The sequence below is a fragment of the Colobus angolensis genome, unplaced genomic scaffold (assembly GCF_000951035.1).
Source record: "Colobus angolensis palliatus isolate OR3802 unplaced genomic scaffold, Cang.pa_1.0 Scaffold110, whole genome shotgun sequence".
Lineage (NCBI taxonomy): Eukaryota > Metazoa > Chordata > Mammalia > Primates > Cercopithecidae > Colobus > Colobus angolensis.
In genome coordinates this window covers 535,353-552,089 of record NW_012112031.1, presented here as the reverse complement: position 1 = coordinate 552,089, position 16,737 = coordinate 535,353, and the positions used below count along the sequence as shown (strand labels likewise).

The 16,737-nt window shown below is 50.4% G+C and overlaps 2 protein-coding genes across 6 annotated transcripts in view; one reads left to right on the top strand and one right to left on the bottom strand.

Moving 5' to 3' along the window:
- The window catches only part of GEMIN4 (gem (nuclear organelle) associated protein 4), an 8,460-nt gene extending 1,755 nt beyond the window's left edge, over positions 1 to 6,705 (top strand). For 2 of the 5 annotated variants that reach the window (XM_011955803.1, XM_011955811.1), the window contains exon 2: positions 3,300 to 6,705. In XM_011955803.1, coding sequence (XP_011811193.1) covers positions 3,323 to 6,466 — 3,144 coding nt within the window. In that variant the 5' untranslated portion in view covers positions 3,300 to 3,322 and the 3' untranslated portion in view covers positions 6,467 to 6,705. Of the gene's footprint in view, positions 1 to 11; positions 380 to 1,824; positions 2,024 to 2,110; positions 2,205 to 3,299 lie in introns of those variants that run through there. The other 3 variants (XM_011955780.1, XM_011955787.1, XM_011955794.1) reach the window with 3 other exon arrangements.
- Positions 6,706 to 8,678: 1,973 nt separating this feature from the next.
- The window catches only part of FAM57A (family with sequence similarity 57, member A), an 18,268-nt gene continuing 10,209 nt past the window's right edge, over positions 8,679 to 16,737 (bottom strand). Inside the window, 3 exon segments of the mRNA XM_011956199.1 lie at positions 8,679 to 10,352; positions 10,861 to 10,956; positions 13,694 to 13,895. Of these exon segments, the coding sequence (XP_011811589.1) occupies positions 10,083 to 10,352; positions 10,861 to 10,956; positions 13,694 to 13,895 (568 nt within the window). The 3' untranslated portion in view covers positions 8,679 to 10,082.

Sequence of the window (16,737 nt, the reverse complement as noted above, 5' to 3'; positions counted from 1 at the left end):
CGGGCCTGAAGCTTCCCCCGCGTCGGGGCGGGTCTGGGGGTCCCCGGGTGGCCTTGACGGGGGTGGTCCGGGTCCGGCCGTGCGTTGGGCCGTGTCTTGCCGCCTCCGGCCCCCTCCGCGGGAAAACACCGAGCAGACGTGAAGTGAGAACCCCTGGAAGCGCCCGGGGTTCGCGCACGTGCTTTGAGAAACGGGCTCTCTCCGAGCACCCCCGGGTGCCCCGGCGGCCTCGTTTCCTGAATGGCAACTGCGTTCTTGAGCAAGCGTCTTACGCTCCAAGTGTCTTACGCGCATCAGGTTTCCTCATCGACAGAGCCGGGAGAATGGCAGTGTGTCTCCCCCACTGAGTGTTGGGCGACTTTTCATGGAGATCGCCGAGGTACAGTGTCCCGTGCGGGGCTGCGCGGGTCACACCGCGGTTGGGGCGGCTGCGTTCCTGAGGCGTCACTTTCTGAACCTGCGTGCGTCCTGATTCAGAATCTTGCAAGGTCTGGGAGAGGGGGAACCCTGGAACTAGAAGCTCCCTGCTAAGCCTCGACACAGGGTGCTAAGACCAGGAGGCTGTTCTGGGAGAGCTGGGGGTGAGGCACCCCGAGATGTGTCAGCAGTAGTAGGCTGGGGGGAAATGGTCTGTTTCCCCCCCCCCAGAGAGCTCTTCAGGAGCGGAATATTAGAGCTCTTAGGGCTTGGAGCCCCTCAGCCGTAATTGCTTCCCAGCCCCACCACATTCAGGCGGGGGCACCCTCAGCAAATCGTTTCTGCGCCTCAGTGTCCTCTTCTCTAAAACGGGAATAATAGTCCTCAAAAGGTGGTTGTGAATCGAGGAGATCTTACATGTGCACCACCTAGCACTGTGCCTGGCATGGAGTAGGCGCATAATAAACCCAAGAAGTGGGCTCTAGCAAGCACTAGTTAACCATCCGTGATGAAGCACCGGAGTATTTTCCAGCTAGTAACTGCCCTGGGACTTACTACTTCAAACTGTGGGTACTTACTGCGCCTGGAAGGCAGGTGTTGAGGGCCAGACATCTGCTCAACTAATCCAATAATGCAGTAAAATTAAATTTACAGCGTCAGGAGGGACCGTATTTTGGGACCCTGGGAGAGCCTCCTGAGCCAGAAAGAAGGGCCGTAACCCCCAGAGAGGTCCCCTCTGCAGCCTAACCCTCCCTGGGAGTCAGCCTCAGCCACTGAGATGGATTGCCTCCACAAGTGGGTTACATAGTGCTGAACCCTTGTCCTGTTGCTGCTCTCATAAATGGTGGGAAGGGTAAGATGGTCCTTAGTTTCCTGGAGTCAGTGTTTTCTCTGCTGGTGACCGGCCTGTGGAAATGGGGAATATGAGCTCTCGTGGGCATGAGAGACTGAGGAAGGAGTAGCATCTCTCAATCCTAGGAAAGGGGAGAGGACTCAGGAATGAGGAATAGGAAGCAGTATTTGTACCCTCGTTTTAGTTTCTAGGCCAAAGGAAACATGCCTGATAAAGGCCTACATCCTTTGATGTTTCTGAGCTGGGGGAGGCAAAGAATAGTGACGAGATTCTGGACCTGCCAACTATGAAAAGGTTTGGGGAAACCAACATTTACTGAGCACCTAACTAGACTCTGTAATCTGATTCTTATTGTAGCTGTATTTATCTATCATAGCGTCCCGGGGAGATGGGGTCAGGAGATAGCAATACCAACCCAGGAGAAAGGGCTTGACTGGTATATATCACATGATCCTCCAAGTTATAACATGAAGTCTGTATTATCCCCACATATGCAGAAGGGAGGCTTGGAGAAGCAACCTGACCAAGGCACATCCTTTTTTTTTTTTTTTGGAGATTGCGGGGGAGGGTCTCATTATGTTACCCCAGCTAGTCTTGAACTCCTGGCCTCAGGGATCCACCTGCCTCAGACCCCCCAAGTAGCTAGGATTACAAGTGCTAGCCACTGCACCTGGCCAGAATCACATTATTTTTAAATGGCTGAGCTAGGATTTAAACCCATGTCTGTTTAAACATCCCAAGATGCTTTCCATGGTAAGTCGGTGTCAATCGTTAGTTCCCTGAAGGAAGGCTTAATTTAGCACAGTATTTTCTGTATCTGCTCCCTGGTTTCTCCCACAGAGCAGGGCCGTGAGTAGCTTCTTTTTGACCGGAAAGAGCTGTGGGTAGACTGTTTCCCTGAAAGGTAGAAGAATGTTTGAAGCCTGTTCCCAAGGCAAGGTTGTAAAGGGTGAAGGCAGGGCTTGTCTCATTCCTTCTGTGCCCTTTACTCCATGGCTGTGTGATTGCTCTGTGCCCATTACCCTGTGGCTGTGTGATTGCTCTGTGCCTGTTACCCTGTGGTTGTGTGATTGCTTCTGTGCCCATTACCTTGTGACTGTGTGATTGCTCTGTGCCCATTACTCTGTGGCTGTGTGATTGCTCTGTGCCCTTTATCTGTGGCTGTGTGATTGCTCTGTGCCCATTACCCTGTGGCTGTGTGATTGCTGTGTGCCCATTACCCTGTGGCTGTGTGATTGCCTCTGTGCCCATTACCCTGTGGCTGTGTGATTGCTCTGTGCCCATTACCCTGTGGCTGTGTGATTTCTCTGTGCCCGTTACCCTGTGGCTGTGTGATTGCTCTGTGCCCGTTACCCTGTGGCTGTGTGATTGCTCTGTGCCCATTACCCTGTGGCTGTGTGATTGCTTCTGTGCCCGTTACCCTGTGGCTATGCCCCCTTCACCTGTCATGAGAAGCTCAGCTGTCATGTCCTGTGGTACATGCTCAGTGGCCCCTGTAGTTTGCCTTCCTGCTATTTCTAAACCGCTCTCCCCACATCCTCTGCTGGCCCACCCTTTGCTGGAGGGTCTGGCCTCAGCAGCCCAGCTTTTTCTTTTCACACACTTTTCCTGAAGGATCTCATTCACCCTCTTGGTTCCAGTGATCCCTCTGGGCAGATAACTCTCAGAATCACATTTCCCAGCTGACTTCCCTCCTGAACTTCCACCCGGCATTTCCATTGCTGGAGGACGTCTGTACCCCGATAACCAAAGCTGAACTCATCTCTCCTCACACCTGTTCTGATTCTCCACCATTCCCTATATGTGACGCCACCCGGTTCGCAGGCTGGAGAGCTCGGAAGCCATTCTGGATTCCTCGGCCAGGTCCTTCTGACTCCAGCTCTGCAGTGGCTCTTGTAGCCATCCCTTCTCCCCTTCCGCTGATGTCATTGAAAACCCTTGTCATCTCTAACCATGATCGCCTATTAACAGCAGTGGCCATCTGGAAACATTTTCACTATACTGTCTTATTTGGCTTGTCTACGTGCAGGGCCCTTGAACATCTGTGAAGAAATGACTATTCTGCATGGAGGCTTCTTGCTGGCCGAGCAGCTGTTCCGCCCCAAGGAACTGGCAGAATTGACAAAGTCTGACTGGGAACGTGTTGGATGCCCCATCGTGGAGGCCTTAAGGGAGATCTCCTCGGCCGCAGCACACTCTCAGCCCTTTGCTTGGAAGAAGAAAGCCCTGATTATCATCTGGGCCAAGGTTCTGCAGCCACACCCTGTGACCCCGTCCGACACGGAGACGCGGTGGCAGGAAGACCTGTTCTTCTCGGTGGGCAACATGATCCCCACCATCAACCACACTGTCCTCTTTGAGCTGCTCAAATCCCTGGAAGCTTCTGGACTCTTTATCCAGCTCCTGATGGCCCTGCCCACCACCATCCGCCATGCAGAACTAGAGCGCTTTCTGGAGCACGTGACCGTTGACACTTCTTCTGAAGATGTGGCCTTCTTCCTGGACGTCTGGTGGGAGATGATGAAGCACAAGGGTCACCCGCAGGACCCCCTGCTCTCCCAGTTTAGTGCAATGGCCCATAAGTACCTGCCTGCCTTAGATGAGTTCCCCCATCCTCCAAAGAGGCTTAGGTCAGACCCAGACGTGTGCCCCACCATGCCCCTGTTGGCCGTGCTGCTCCGTGGGCTGACGCAGATGCAAAGTCAGATCCTGGGCCCAGGGAGGAGGTGCTGTGCACTGGCCAACCTGGCCGACATGCTGACCGTGTTTGCACTGATGGAGGACGACCCCCAGGAGGTGTCTGCAACCATGTATCTGGACAAATTGGCCACCGTGATCTCCGTGTGGAACTCGGACACCCAGAACCCCTACCACCAGCAGGCGCTGGCAGAGAAGGTGAAGGAGGCAGAACGGGATGTCAGCCTGACCTCACTGGCCAAACTCCCCAGTGAGACCATTTTCGTGGGCTGTGAGTTCCTGCACCGCCTGCTGCGGGAGTGGGGGGAGGAGCTGCAGGCCGTGCTCCGCAGCAGCCAGGGGACAAGTTACGACAGCTACCGGCTATGCGACAGTCTGACTTCCTTCAGCCAGAACGCAACGCTCTACCTGAACCGCACCAGCCTGTCCAAGGAGGAGAGGCAGGTGGTCTCTGAGCTGGCGGAGTGTGTCAGGGACTTCCTGGGGAAAACGAGCACGGTGCTGAAGAACAGGGCCTTGGAGGACATCACAGCTTCCATTGCCATGGCCGTCATCCAGCAGAAGATGGACCGCCATATGGAAGTGTGCTACATTTTTGCTTCTGAGAAGAAGTGGGCCTTCTCGGAGCAGTGGGTGGCCTGCCTGGGGAGTAACAGGGCCCTCTTCCGAGAGCCAGACTTGGTGTTGAGGCTGCTGGAAACAGTGATAGACGTCAGCACAACTGACAGGGCCGTCCCTGAGTCGCAGATCCGGCAGGTGATCCACCTGGTCCTGGAATGTTACGCAGACCTCTCCCTGCCAGAAAAAAATAAAGTCCTTGCAGGTATCCTGCATTCCTGGGGGCGAAAGGGCCTCTCTGAACAGTTGCTGGCTTATGTGGAGGGTTTTCAGGAAGACCTCAATACGACTTTTAACCAGCTCACTCCGAGTGCCTCTGAACAGGGCTTGGCGAACGCTGTGGCCTCCGTGGCCCACCTGATCATAGTGCACCCGGAAGTCACGGTGAAGAAAATGTGCAGCCTGGCTGTGGTCAGTCTCGGCGCTCACAAGTTCCTGGCCCAGATTCTCACTGCCTTCCCTGCCCTTCGGTTCGTGGAGGAGCAGAGTCCCAGTTCATCTGCCACGTTCATGGTGTCATGCCTCAAAGAAACCGTCTGGACGAAGTTCTCTACACCCAAGGAAGAAAAGCAATTTTTAGAGCTCCTGAACTGCCTGATGCATCCCGTGAAGCCCCAGGGGATTCCAGTGGCTGCTCTTCTCGAGCCAGAGGAGGTGCTGAGGGAGTTTGTCCTGCCTTTCTTGAGGTTAGATGTTGAAGAGGTAGACCTCAGTCTGAAGATCTTCATCCAGACTCTAGAAGCAGACACGTGCCGAGAGGAGTACTGGCTCCAGACCTGCTCCCCGTTTCCACTCCTCTTCAGCTTGTGCCAGCTCTTGGACGGCTTCAGCAAATACTGGCAGCTCCCCAAGGAGAAGCGGTGCCTCTCTTTGGATAGGAAGGATCTGGCGATCCATATCCTGGAGCTCCTGTGTGACATCGTATCAGCCAATGCCGAGACCTTCTCCCCGGACGCCTGGGTCAAGTCCCTGTCCTGGCTCCACCGCAAGTTAGAACAGCTGGACTGGACTGTGGGCCTGAGGCTGAAGAACTTCTTTGAGGGGCACTTCAAGTGTGAAGTGCCAGCCACACTTTTTGAGATCTGTAAGCTTTCGGAAGACGAGTGGACCTCCCAGGCCCACCCAGGCTACGGAGCCGGCACGGGGCTCCTGGCCTGGATGGAGTGCTGCTGTGTCTCCAGTGGCATCTCAGAGAGGATGCTGTCTCTCTTGGTGGTGGACGTGGGCAATCCTGAGGAGGTCAGACTGTTCAGCAAAGGCTTTCTGGTGGCCCTGGTACAAGTCATGCCTTGGTGCAGCCCTCAGGAGTGGCAGCGCCTTCACCAGCTGACCAGGAGACTGCTGGAGAAGCAGCTTCTCCATGTCCCGTATAGCCTGGAATATATTCAGTTTGTTCCCCTGCTCAACCTGAAGCCGTTTGCCCAGGAGCTGCAACTCTCCGTACTCTTCCTGAGGACTTTCCAGTTTCTCTGCAGCCAGAGCTGTCATAATTGGCTTCCTCTGGAGGGCTGGAACCACGTGGTCAAACTCCTCTGTGGCAGTCTGACCCGCCTGCTGGACTCAGTCAGGCTGATACAGTCAGCTGGCCCTTGGGCCCAAGGACCAGAGGAGGACCTGACCCAGGAAGCCCTGTTCGTCTACACCCAGGTGTTCTGCCATGCTCTGCACATCATGGCCATGCTCCACCCGGAGGTCTGTGAGCCACTCTACGTTTTAGCCTTGGAAACCCTCACCTGCTATGAGACTCTGAGCAAGACCAACCCTTCTGTCAGCTCCTTGCTCCAGAGGGCGCACGAGCAGCGCTTCTTAAAGTCCATTGCTGAGGGCATCAGCCCCGAAGAACGGCGCCAAACCCTGTTGCAGAAGATGAACAGCTTCTGACCTGCGCGGGGAGCTGGGCCCCAACATGGCAGGTCTGCAGAAGATCAATAGCTTCTCACCTGCACAGGGGGAGCAGAAAAGCTGGGCCTCAGCATGGCAGGTCTGCAGGGGCCAGACCCGAGCAGCCTGGACTTGACAGTTACGTGAAACTGTCCCCACAAAGTCATGGCAATAATGGTGCACAGAAAATAGTTTGTTGGGTATTTGTAACGTACAAACTATCATAAAAATTCTCCACTGGCCGGGCGCGGTGGCTCAAGCCTGTAATCCCAGCACTTTGGGAGGCCGAGATGGGCGGATCACGAGGTCAGGAGATCGAGACCATCCTGGCTAACACGGTGAAACCCTGTCTCTACTAAAAATACAAAAAACTAGCCGGGCGAGGTGGCGGGCGCCTGTAGTCCCAGCTACTCCGGAGGCTGAGGCAGGAGAATGGCGTAAACCCGGGAGGCGGAGCTTGCAGTGAGCTGAGATCCGGCCGCCGCACTCCAGCCCAGGTGACAGAGCAAGACTCCACCTCAAAAAAAAAAAAAAAATTCTCCTCTTTTGCATCTCACTTTGTCTCTTCTAAGTCGGCCTCAGCAATAGCCCAGGATTAAGTATGCTCTGAAATTGGGTTTAGTGTCTTCAAGATCAAATGCAGCCAGGAGGAACATTTTCATAACTGGACTTTTCCATCCTAGATTTTGGCAAATAAGCCCAAAGTTGAAACCATGTGAGTGGAAAAAGCACTGCAGGGTACGTATAACCCCCTTCAAGAGTTATTTCGTCTTTTAATGTTTTTTCTTGAGGTATCTTGGAAAGGACAGCAGCTTGGAAAATAATCCAGTCCAGCCCTGGTTCTGCCTCTGGCCATGAGATTGCTGTGCCCGAGAGGCCTGCACAGTTCTAAAGTGAGAGGATTGGAGGACCAAGATAAACTCAGCAGTGAGGGGCTAGGTTAATGACCTCAAGAAAATGGGTCCCCTCTGAATTGAGTGTGTATAGTCTGTTGCTCAGGCTGGCTTTGAACCCTTGGACTCAAGAGATCTCCCGCCTCAGCCTCCTGAGTAGCTGGGACAATAAGCACTCCCACTTACCTCCCATACAGTCTTAACTCCATCTATTCAGTCACACACAAAGGGACTACTGTGAAGACGAGACCTGGCAAACCCAGCAGAGATGTGCTGAATGGATGGGTCACATTAACTTCTGCCTTAGGAGGGGCTGTCGAGGTTTGGATGAATGAATGGTTTGGATAAGGGAATGACGTGTGCAGGAATGTAAAAAATGAGTTTGGGCCGGGTGCGGTGGCTCACACCTGTAATCCCAACACTTTGGGAGGCTGTGGTGGGAGGATCACTTGAGACCAGCCAACATATGAAGGCCCTGTCTCTTCAAAAAAAAAAAAATACAAAAATTAGCTGGGTATGGTGACACACAACTGTAGTCCCAGCTACTCAGGAGGCTAAAGCAGGAGGATCACTTGATCCTGGGAGGTAGAGGCTGCAGTAAGCTGAGATCACACCACTGCATGCCAGCCTTGGTGACAGAGTGAGACCCTGTCTCAAAAAAAAAAAAAAAAAAAAATTGAGAGTGGGCTAGACATGGTCGCTCACACCTATAATAATCCGAGTGCTTTGGGAGGCTGAGGCAGGAGGATCACTTGAGGCCAGGAGCTTGAGACCAGCCTGGGCAACCGAGATAACCTGTCTCTACAAAAAGAAAAAAAAAATGAGTTTAAGGTGTTTGAGGTATGAGGAAACAGAATTGGCTGGGGACATGTTTATTGTGTGAGATGAATAGGGGGAAAAGAGTATGTCCCATCACTACCTCCATATCCACACCCTCCTTCCCTGTGGGGCATTACTCAGGTTCTCTCCTCAGGTAAAGTAGGCTTGGCTCCTTGACCAATAATCGGGCTTCCACTCTCCCAATTCCTAGTAAGATTCACTTAGGAAGAAAGAGGGTCTCAAGTTACATGTGACCACTATACGCTTGAACTCTGGGAACCTTCAGTGTCTTATTGGGACCATGAACCACACAAATAGGTTTGAGTAAGGTGTGAGCTAGACCTTTCTAGAGGCTGACAGCATTCGCAGCACACCCCTCTGCTAGTTACATGGACACAGACGTGGAGCTACATACAGCACACAGCAGCCGGTCAGGTTGGGTCACAGGATGATTCTTACAGGAAACTGATCAATCGATGTATTTCACAAATGAGAATAAGTTGGGAATGTTAGTGCAATTTAATCACCATAAGGGTGACTTAAAGATACACTGATAGTTTAAAAAACAAAAAAAGACAATTCAAAAATAAGCATTTTGTTCTTTAAATGGCACCCATTAAAGACTGAACAGTCAAAATGAGACAGATCATTCAGTCCTTTAGACGTTCACAATTAATTAAAAGGCACTTTAAAAATCCACTTTTTAAACTACCACTTGAGAACACATGGTAGCACAGTCTCAAACCCATCCGAGGTGATAGGGAATGATGAGTGTTGGCACCAGAAAATCCTGCTTGCAGAAGGGGGTGTAGGTGTCGGTCCACAGGACAGCCTCCGGCCAGGCTGGCTGCCCCCTCGCTCTGCAGCCTTCTGTGGCTAAATGGCAGGACGCTCACACAGGAATGGGCCCTGGACCACAAGCTCTGGCGTGTCAGGAGGCTGAGTACTCCGGTACTCTGCAGTCTGGATGACACATGTTGTGGTTTGGAGTACAGAAGTTGGTTTCCACATCACATGAAAAGGACAGTGTCATAGAGTGGGGTTACCCAGTAAACAGCTACCAAAGCCTTCATTTCATGTTGTCGCTGTAGTTTTTATGAGCACGTCCTCTGCATGTGGATATGGGGAAAACGGGGCATGAAGGGGTGTGTTAAAAAGAACAGTATCTGTGACTGACAGCAGTAAGCTCACAAGTTTGACACTGTCAGACTTACCAAGTCAGCCTGCAAAGGTTGTGCTGGCCTCTTGGCCACACTACCTACTCAGGTTCCCATCCTTGCCTCCTGCCTGCCCCCACCCCCAGCCCCACCAGTGAGACTTCTGATTGGAAGTCGGTAGATGTAAGAATTCAACTCTGACCCATGGATGACAGGATGATGCAAAGAACCAATGGGTTATCTAGTAAACGATCAAAAACTACCTACCCACAGTGATTGTCCCAGGCCAATGTCACAAGAAGACATTACTTCCAAGAACCAAGTCATCCCTTGCTTCTGCGGGCCCAGTGCCATGGGTACTGCCCTGAGTGGTTGGAAAGGTAGGTAGCTGCCGATATAGGGACAGGCAGATGCGCAGACACTTATCACCCTGGTCCACCGATCACACCCCATGCTTCCACCTCCCAGAACTCTTGAGATAAGACCCAAAGGATCCTTGGGCTTGCATTAAAACCACTTTGCTGTCCGTGGAGGTCTGACAGGACCCAATAGTTGTTACTACAAAAGTGCTTTTGCAAATAGGGTAAGTTAGAAGAAGGAGGTAATACGAATATCCTTTAGAAAAACTCAAATCCATCTGCTTATCAATACCCAAAAGGCTGAGGCCACCCAGGGCACAATTCAGTCCATGGAATGTTGAGTGGAGGAGGCAGCTGGTGTGAGGCTGCGCCTGACTCCCAGGAGCATTTAGCCATCCTTTTTGGCTTGGGGGGTGTCAAAGAGCCGGACTGCCTTCCTGCACAGCAGACAGAACCAGTAGAGCTGAGGAGCTACGAGGAAGGCATTGGCTATGTTGCAGTAGAAGGGGATGCTGAAGGGTACTTGGAGCAGGCTTAGTCCCTGCTGGCGGCCGTAGGACCAGTACATGAAGGGGAAGAGAAGGATCCGACAGCAAAAGAAGGTGGCCAGTGTGAGGATTCCATTCACCTTGTACAGAAGGGTGTGCTGCTGCTTTAGCTGCAAAAGAAGAGGAAGGAAAAAGGTTAGGTCCCTAAGAAGCTGGGCATCAGGGAGCGACTGGCCCAAGTCCCACCACAGTGAAAGCCATGCAGGTGCAGGTGCTCATCAAGACCTCGGCCGTCAGATTCCCTGGCGCCCAGACATTTGTCTAGTTTTCTGACACTTGGAGAAGACATTCTTGAACACTATCATATTAATATGTACAGATAACCTCATTTTCTCCAATAGTGATGTTGAATTTGACCCAGGCCACCCAGCTGACAGGAGTATAGAAACCATGGATTGAAGTATGTGACCAGGAAAAAGATAGAATGAACTGTATCAAACTTAGATCAAACCTACAATTTCATCCCCATTGGCTGAGATGACCAGCCGACCTGTAAGGCTGTTGAAGGATCTCCCATCCCACTCTTCCTGGCATTAGGGATTTCTCCACACCCACCATCTCTGAAGGAAAAACAGAATCCACTCCCTCCCACACTCCTGCCATTTCATTCATACATGCCTGAATCAGAACCCTGCCCAGTGACACAAATGGAGTGCTCAGTTCTGCCATGAAGATGCAGCCGACAAAGAAATCCCCGAGGTCTCCCCGAAGGCTCTGCAGATGACAAAACGAACAGGGGAAGTAAGTGGAGGTTAAGAAACCACCAGAAGGAAAATTCCAGCGGGCGCTATTGAAAAGGGTAACTGTGAAGGGCAAGGGCAGACCCAGTTACTGTCCCGCTGCTTCCGTGGCAACAGCACTTTGATGCTCCAAGCCCTAGGATCCAGAGGCAAATTTGATGACAGCCAGAAGGAACGCTGCAGCCTACTTTTGTGTATTGAACTGAGTCATGCCAAGACATAGCCTGTTTGGTTCAACAAAATGTGCCAGGTCCTGGGCTAGATGTTAGGGTCTGAAAGCACGCTAGATGTTCTGGTTCCTAGATGGTAGGTCTCAGAGACTTGAAGAATTTAGTGCACATTACCTCTTTCTATTTATTTATTTATTTATTTATTTATTTTTTATTATTTTTTTTTTTGAGACAGAGTTTTGCTCTTGTTGCCCAGGCTGGAGTGCAATGGTATTAGCTCACTGCAACCTCTGCCTTCTGGGTTCAAATGATTCTCCCACCTCAGCCTCCTGAGTACTTGGAACTACAGATGCACATCATCATGCCTGGCTAATTTTTGTATTTTTAGTAGAGATGGGGTTTCACCATGTTGGCCAGGCTGGTCTCGAACTTTTGACTGGGATTACAGGCATGAGCCACCTCGCCCAGCCTCCTTTTTCAAGAAAGAAAGAAGCATAGTAAAATATCAGCTCTGCCACTTAGTACCACTGAGTGATGTAAGAATACTCTTAGAACCCCCGTTTCTTCATATACAGCTAGTAGTTTCTAATAGTTTGTAATATTTAGCAAGCTATGAACTTTTTTTTTTTTTTTTTGAGACGGAGTCTCACTCTGTCGCCCAGGCTGGAGTGCAGTGACCGGATCTCAGCTCACTGCAAGCTTCACCTCCTGGGTTGACACCATTCTCCTGCCTCAGCCTCCCGAGTAGCTGGGACTACAGGCGCCTGCCACCTCGCCCGGCTAATTTTTTGTATTTTTTAGTAGAGACGGGGTTTCACCGTGTTAGCCAGGATGGTCTCGATCTCCTGACCTCGTGATCCGCCCACCTCGGCCTCCCAAAGTGCTGGGATTACAGGCTTGAGCCACCGCGCCCGGCCGCTATGAACTTTTAAATCACATGCCTGGCAGGGTGCAGTGGCTCATGCCTATGATCCCAGCGCTTTGGGAGACCGAGATGGGAGGATCCCTTGAGCCCAGGAGTTCCAGATCAGCCCGGATATCATAAGGAGACCCCATCTCTTTATTTAAAAAATAATAAATAAATAAAACATGCCGGGCAGGAGTAGTTGCTCACACCTGTAATCCCAGCCACTTTGGGAGGCTGAGGCAGGTGGATCACTTGAGGTCAGGAGTTCGAAACCAGCCTGACCAACATGGTGAAACCCTGTCTCTACTAAAAATAAAAAAATCAGCCAGGCATGGTGGCGTGCACCTGTAAACCCAGCTACTTGTAAGGCCGAGGCAGGAGAATCACTTGAACCCGGGAGACAGAGGTTTCAGTGAGCCAAGATTGCGCCATTGCACTCCAGCCTGGGCAACAAGAGCAAAATGCCATCTCAAAAAATGAATAGATAGATAAATGAATAGATAATAAAAATAAATAAAACGCATGCCTTTCCCCTCAGGTTTCCCATTGCTTTTCCTTGTTGGGTGGGCTTCTATGGGGAAATGGATCTGAGAAGAAATTAGTAGGATATTTGCTTTGAGAATCTGTGTTTTGTGACGTCAGAATAATCCACACAGTGCTCTCTGGCACTGTTGTGTTGCTTTGTATTATATTTGTATTTTATGTCATTTTTATCTTGTATTGAACTAAGGATAGAACCTCTGACAAACACTAGGGCATCACAGAGGGCTGGGGGTTTGTTAAAAAGAATGCTGGGGCCGGGCGCAGTGGCTCACGCCTGTAATCCCAGCACTTTGGGAGGCCGAGGCAGGAGGATCAGTTGAGTCCAAGAGTTTGAGACCAGCCTGGGCAACATGGAGAAACCCCTACAGAAATTACAGGAAATAGCTGGACGTGGTGGCGTGTGCCTGTGTTCCCAGCTACCTGGGAAGCAGAGGTAGGAGGATCACTTGAGGCCAGTAGTTTGAGGCTACAGTGAGCTGTGATCGCACAACTGCACCCCACCCTGGGTGACAGAGTGAAACCCTGTCTCAAAAAAGAAAAACAAAAAGGATGTTGATGTTGATGTTGGTGAGGAGGATCACGAGCGTTTCACGTGTAGTGGTGTTCCTCCACTGTTCACCTGGGGGAGGTGGCTGCTGAACCAGCAGGCACAAGGAGAATGGGTGCCGACGAGTGGGAAAGAAAAGAGGGGCAATCCCAACTCCTAAGTAATGGTCAAGACGTCCAGCTCAGGCCGGGCGTGGTGGCTCATGCCTGTAATCCCAGAACTTTGGGAGGCTGAGGTGGGTGGATCATTTGAGGTTAGGAGTCTGAATCCAGCCTGGCCAATATGGCAAAACCCCATCTCTACTAAAAATACAAAAAGCCGGGCATGGTGGTGGGCACCTGTAATCCCAGCTACTCGGGAGGCTGAGGCAGGAGAATCACTTGAACCTGGGAGGTGGAGGTTGCAGTGAGCCGAGACAGTGCCACTGCACTCCAGCCTGGGCAACAGAGTGAGGCTCCGTCTCAAAAATAAATAAATAAATAAATAATAAATAAAGACATCCAGCTCAACCCAGCTGCTGGTCTGCTGTCCTGGAGGGCCATACCTGTGCGACTGGCACAAGGACGAAGAGAATGACCGCATGATGTGTGATCATGAGGCGGTTTCGACTTAGGAAGTTTCGAAGCGTGAGGGAGGGTCCACGGTTCTGGTCTCTGGTTCGGCACCAATCACAGAGGTACATGGCGTATGAGTCATAGATCATGTATGGAATCAGAAACCACACATACTCCCGGGCAAGCCAGTGCCTGAAAGAAAGCATATGAATGGCCTCTGAAATCATTGTGGATATCCATTACCAAGGCTCACAGCCAAGCTTGGTGCTTCATCAGCTATTATGACTCCAAATACTTTACAATGAAGATGTTGAAACTGGTAAGTACGGAGAGCAGACCACTTTCTCTCCGTTTCAGGGCTGATTCATGAGTGTCAAAGGCAAAAAGCAGGCATTCACTCAGCCCGCCTGTTTAAGCAGCTTGCTGTCACTACTTGCCTGACTTAGCTACTAATTTGTAATACATGTTTTGGCATTTTGTGATAAAACTGATTTTGATATAGATAGATATACAAATAATTCAACAGCACCCGCAAGAAGCTGGTTTGGAAAGTGTCCCAAATCACAAATCCAATATTTCTGGTTTAACTCCTCAGTTGCTCAACAGTTGGGGGTTTACTGACTTAAATCCTGGAACCTGTGAGTTTTGCGTCTGCATGCAACCCCACTCTACAGAGTTTCTGGGAGGCAACCCTGGCCATTTTCTTTACAATTCTAGAGCTGGCCGGGCACGGTGGCTCACACCTGTAATCCCAACACTTTGGGAGGCTGAGGCGGGTGGATCACGAGGTCAGCATTTCAAGACCCACCTGACCAACCTGGTGAAACCCCGTCTCTACTAAAAATACAAAAATTAGCCAGGCGTGGTGATACACACCTGTAATCCCAGCTACTCAGGAAGCTGAGGCAGGAAAATCGCTTGAACCTGGTAGGCAGATGTTGCAGTGAGCTGAGATCGCACCACTGCACTCCAGCCGGGGTAACAGAGTGAGACACTGTCTCAAAAAACAAAACAAAACAAAAAAAAAAGCAAGTCTGGAAATGAGCCTGGAGCTCAAGGGCCACATTACGGCAGTTAGGTACCAGGAGAGAGGCTAGGTCAAAAGACAGTTTTCCCATTTACTTGTCCAAAGGGGCTGAATCAATATTTGCTGAATGGAAATAACAGTTGATCACTGTCCTAGAGCAGATTAGAAGGGAAGTCTCTACAATTCATACCATGTGGTTCCCAAAGATAAAGAAGCATTCCACAGATGTTTTCTGTGAAGAAACATCTAAACGAAATCACGTACTATCCAAGGATTCCATTCACTTGGTCAGCGAATGTTTGATGCATATCCACGGGTCAGGTAGAAGATCATTTAGTTGTATGGTTCTCAAGCTACCTGAACATCAGAATCACCTGCAGTGCTTGTTAAGGGCTCTAGTCCCCAGAGATTCTAAATTGTAAGCGGAGGGCCCTCAAACCTGTATCAACTTTGTCTCTGAGTTCGGACGGAGCCTGTCCACTGAACTGCAACACTGGAAATACAGTCCACAGAGGCGCCATCTGAATTTCTGCTCGAGCGACTCCGCACTTACCACGGCGTAAATAATGCATAAACAAATCAGGCAAGCAAGTAATGGCAAGTATAACACACTTGTAGGTGAATTCATTAGCCAGGCTCCTTTTTTGTTTGTTTGTTTTTTGGGGACAAAATCTCTCTCTGTCGCCCAGGCTGGATGTAGTGGCGCAATCTCAGCTCACTGCAACCTCCGACTTGCGGGTTCAAACGAGTAGTTGGGATTACAGGCACCTGCCACCATGTCCGGCTATTTTCTTTTTTTTTACTTTTAAGTAGAGATGGGGGTTTCACCATGTTGGCTGGGCTGGTCTCAAGCTCCTGACCTCAAGTGATCCATCCACCTCAGCCTCCCAAATTGTTGGGATTACAGGCATGAACCACCGCACCTGACCTAGCCAGGTTCCATGTGACTAAAAAGATGCAGTTCTTATTCCAGTGCCCATCTATGGTCTCAGGTGCTTTCTTGAAGCTGTTTCAAGTAAAATACCTACAAACAGCTACTAAAATTTTAGCTGAAATATAACTGGCCTCTCCCCTTGAAGGGAACCTAAGGTTTTCATATTTTCACCAATTCAGAGACGAGATCTGGAATTGTGACTCATGGGTAGACTCCTCTGAAGATGTATGAGCAAGAGATCTGGATTATAATCTTCACCACCACCAGCCTGTGATTTAACTTTCTTTGTAAAATGAAGATGATAATCCTTGTCTTACTTACCTGTCAAAGTCGCAGTGAAGATTACATAATTAAATGTGGGAAAGTCGGCCAGGCACCGTGGCTCATGCCAGTAATCCTAGCATTTTGGGAGGCTGAGGCGGGCGGATCATCTGAGATCAGGAGTTCAAGACCAGCCTGGCCAACATGGCTTTACTAAATATACAAAAGTTAACCAGACATGGCGGCACATGCCTGTAATCCTAGCTACTCAGGAGGCTGAGGCAGGAGAATCGCTTGAACCTGGGAGGTGGAGTTTGCAGTGAGCCAAAGTCGTGCCCCTGCACTCCAGCCTGAGTGACAGAGACTCCATCTCAATTAAAAAAAGAAAAAGGGCGGGAAGGGGGAGTCCTTTTAAATGTTAAAAGGTACTATACAGGCTGGGCATGGTGGCTCACACCTCACCATGATCCCTGCACTTTGGGAGGCCTAAGTGGGAGAAGGGCTTGAGCCCAGTAGTTCCAGACCAGCCTGGGTGACAGAGCGAGACCCCATCTAAAAACAACAAAGTACTATCTGAATTAAGTACTTAAATTGAGAACACAGCCTGGAGCTGTGACCTAGCCATTTTAGGAATCTGAACCCCTTTAAGAATCTGACTAAATCCTTGGCCCCATACCACATTCTGCCTATAATTTGGGGGAATTTATAGATAACTACTCCTATCTAATCACATTCTATATGAAGACATAAAATGAGAAGGCACATAATAGAAAAATATTTAGTATATAGTATATGAACCCTGAAAGGCCTTT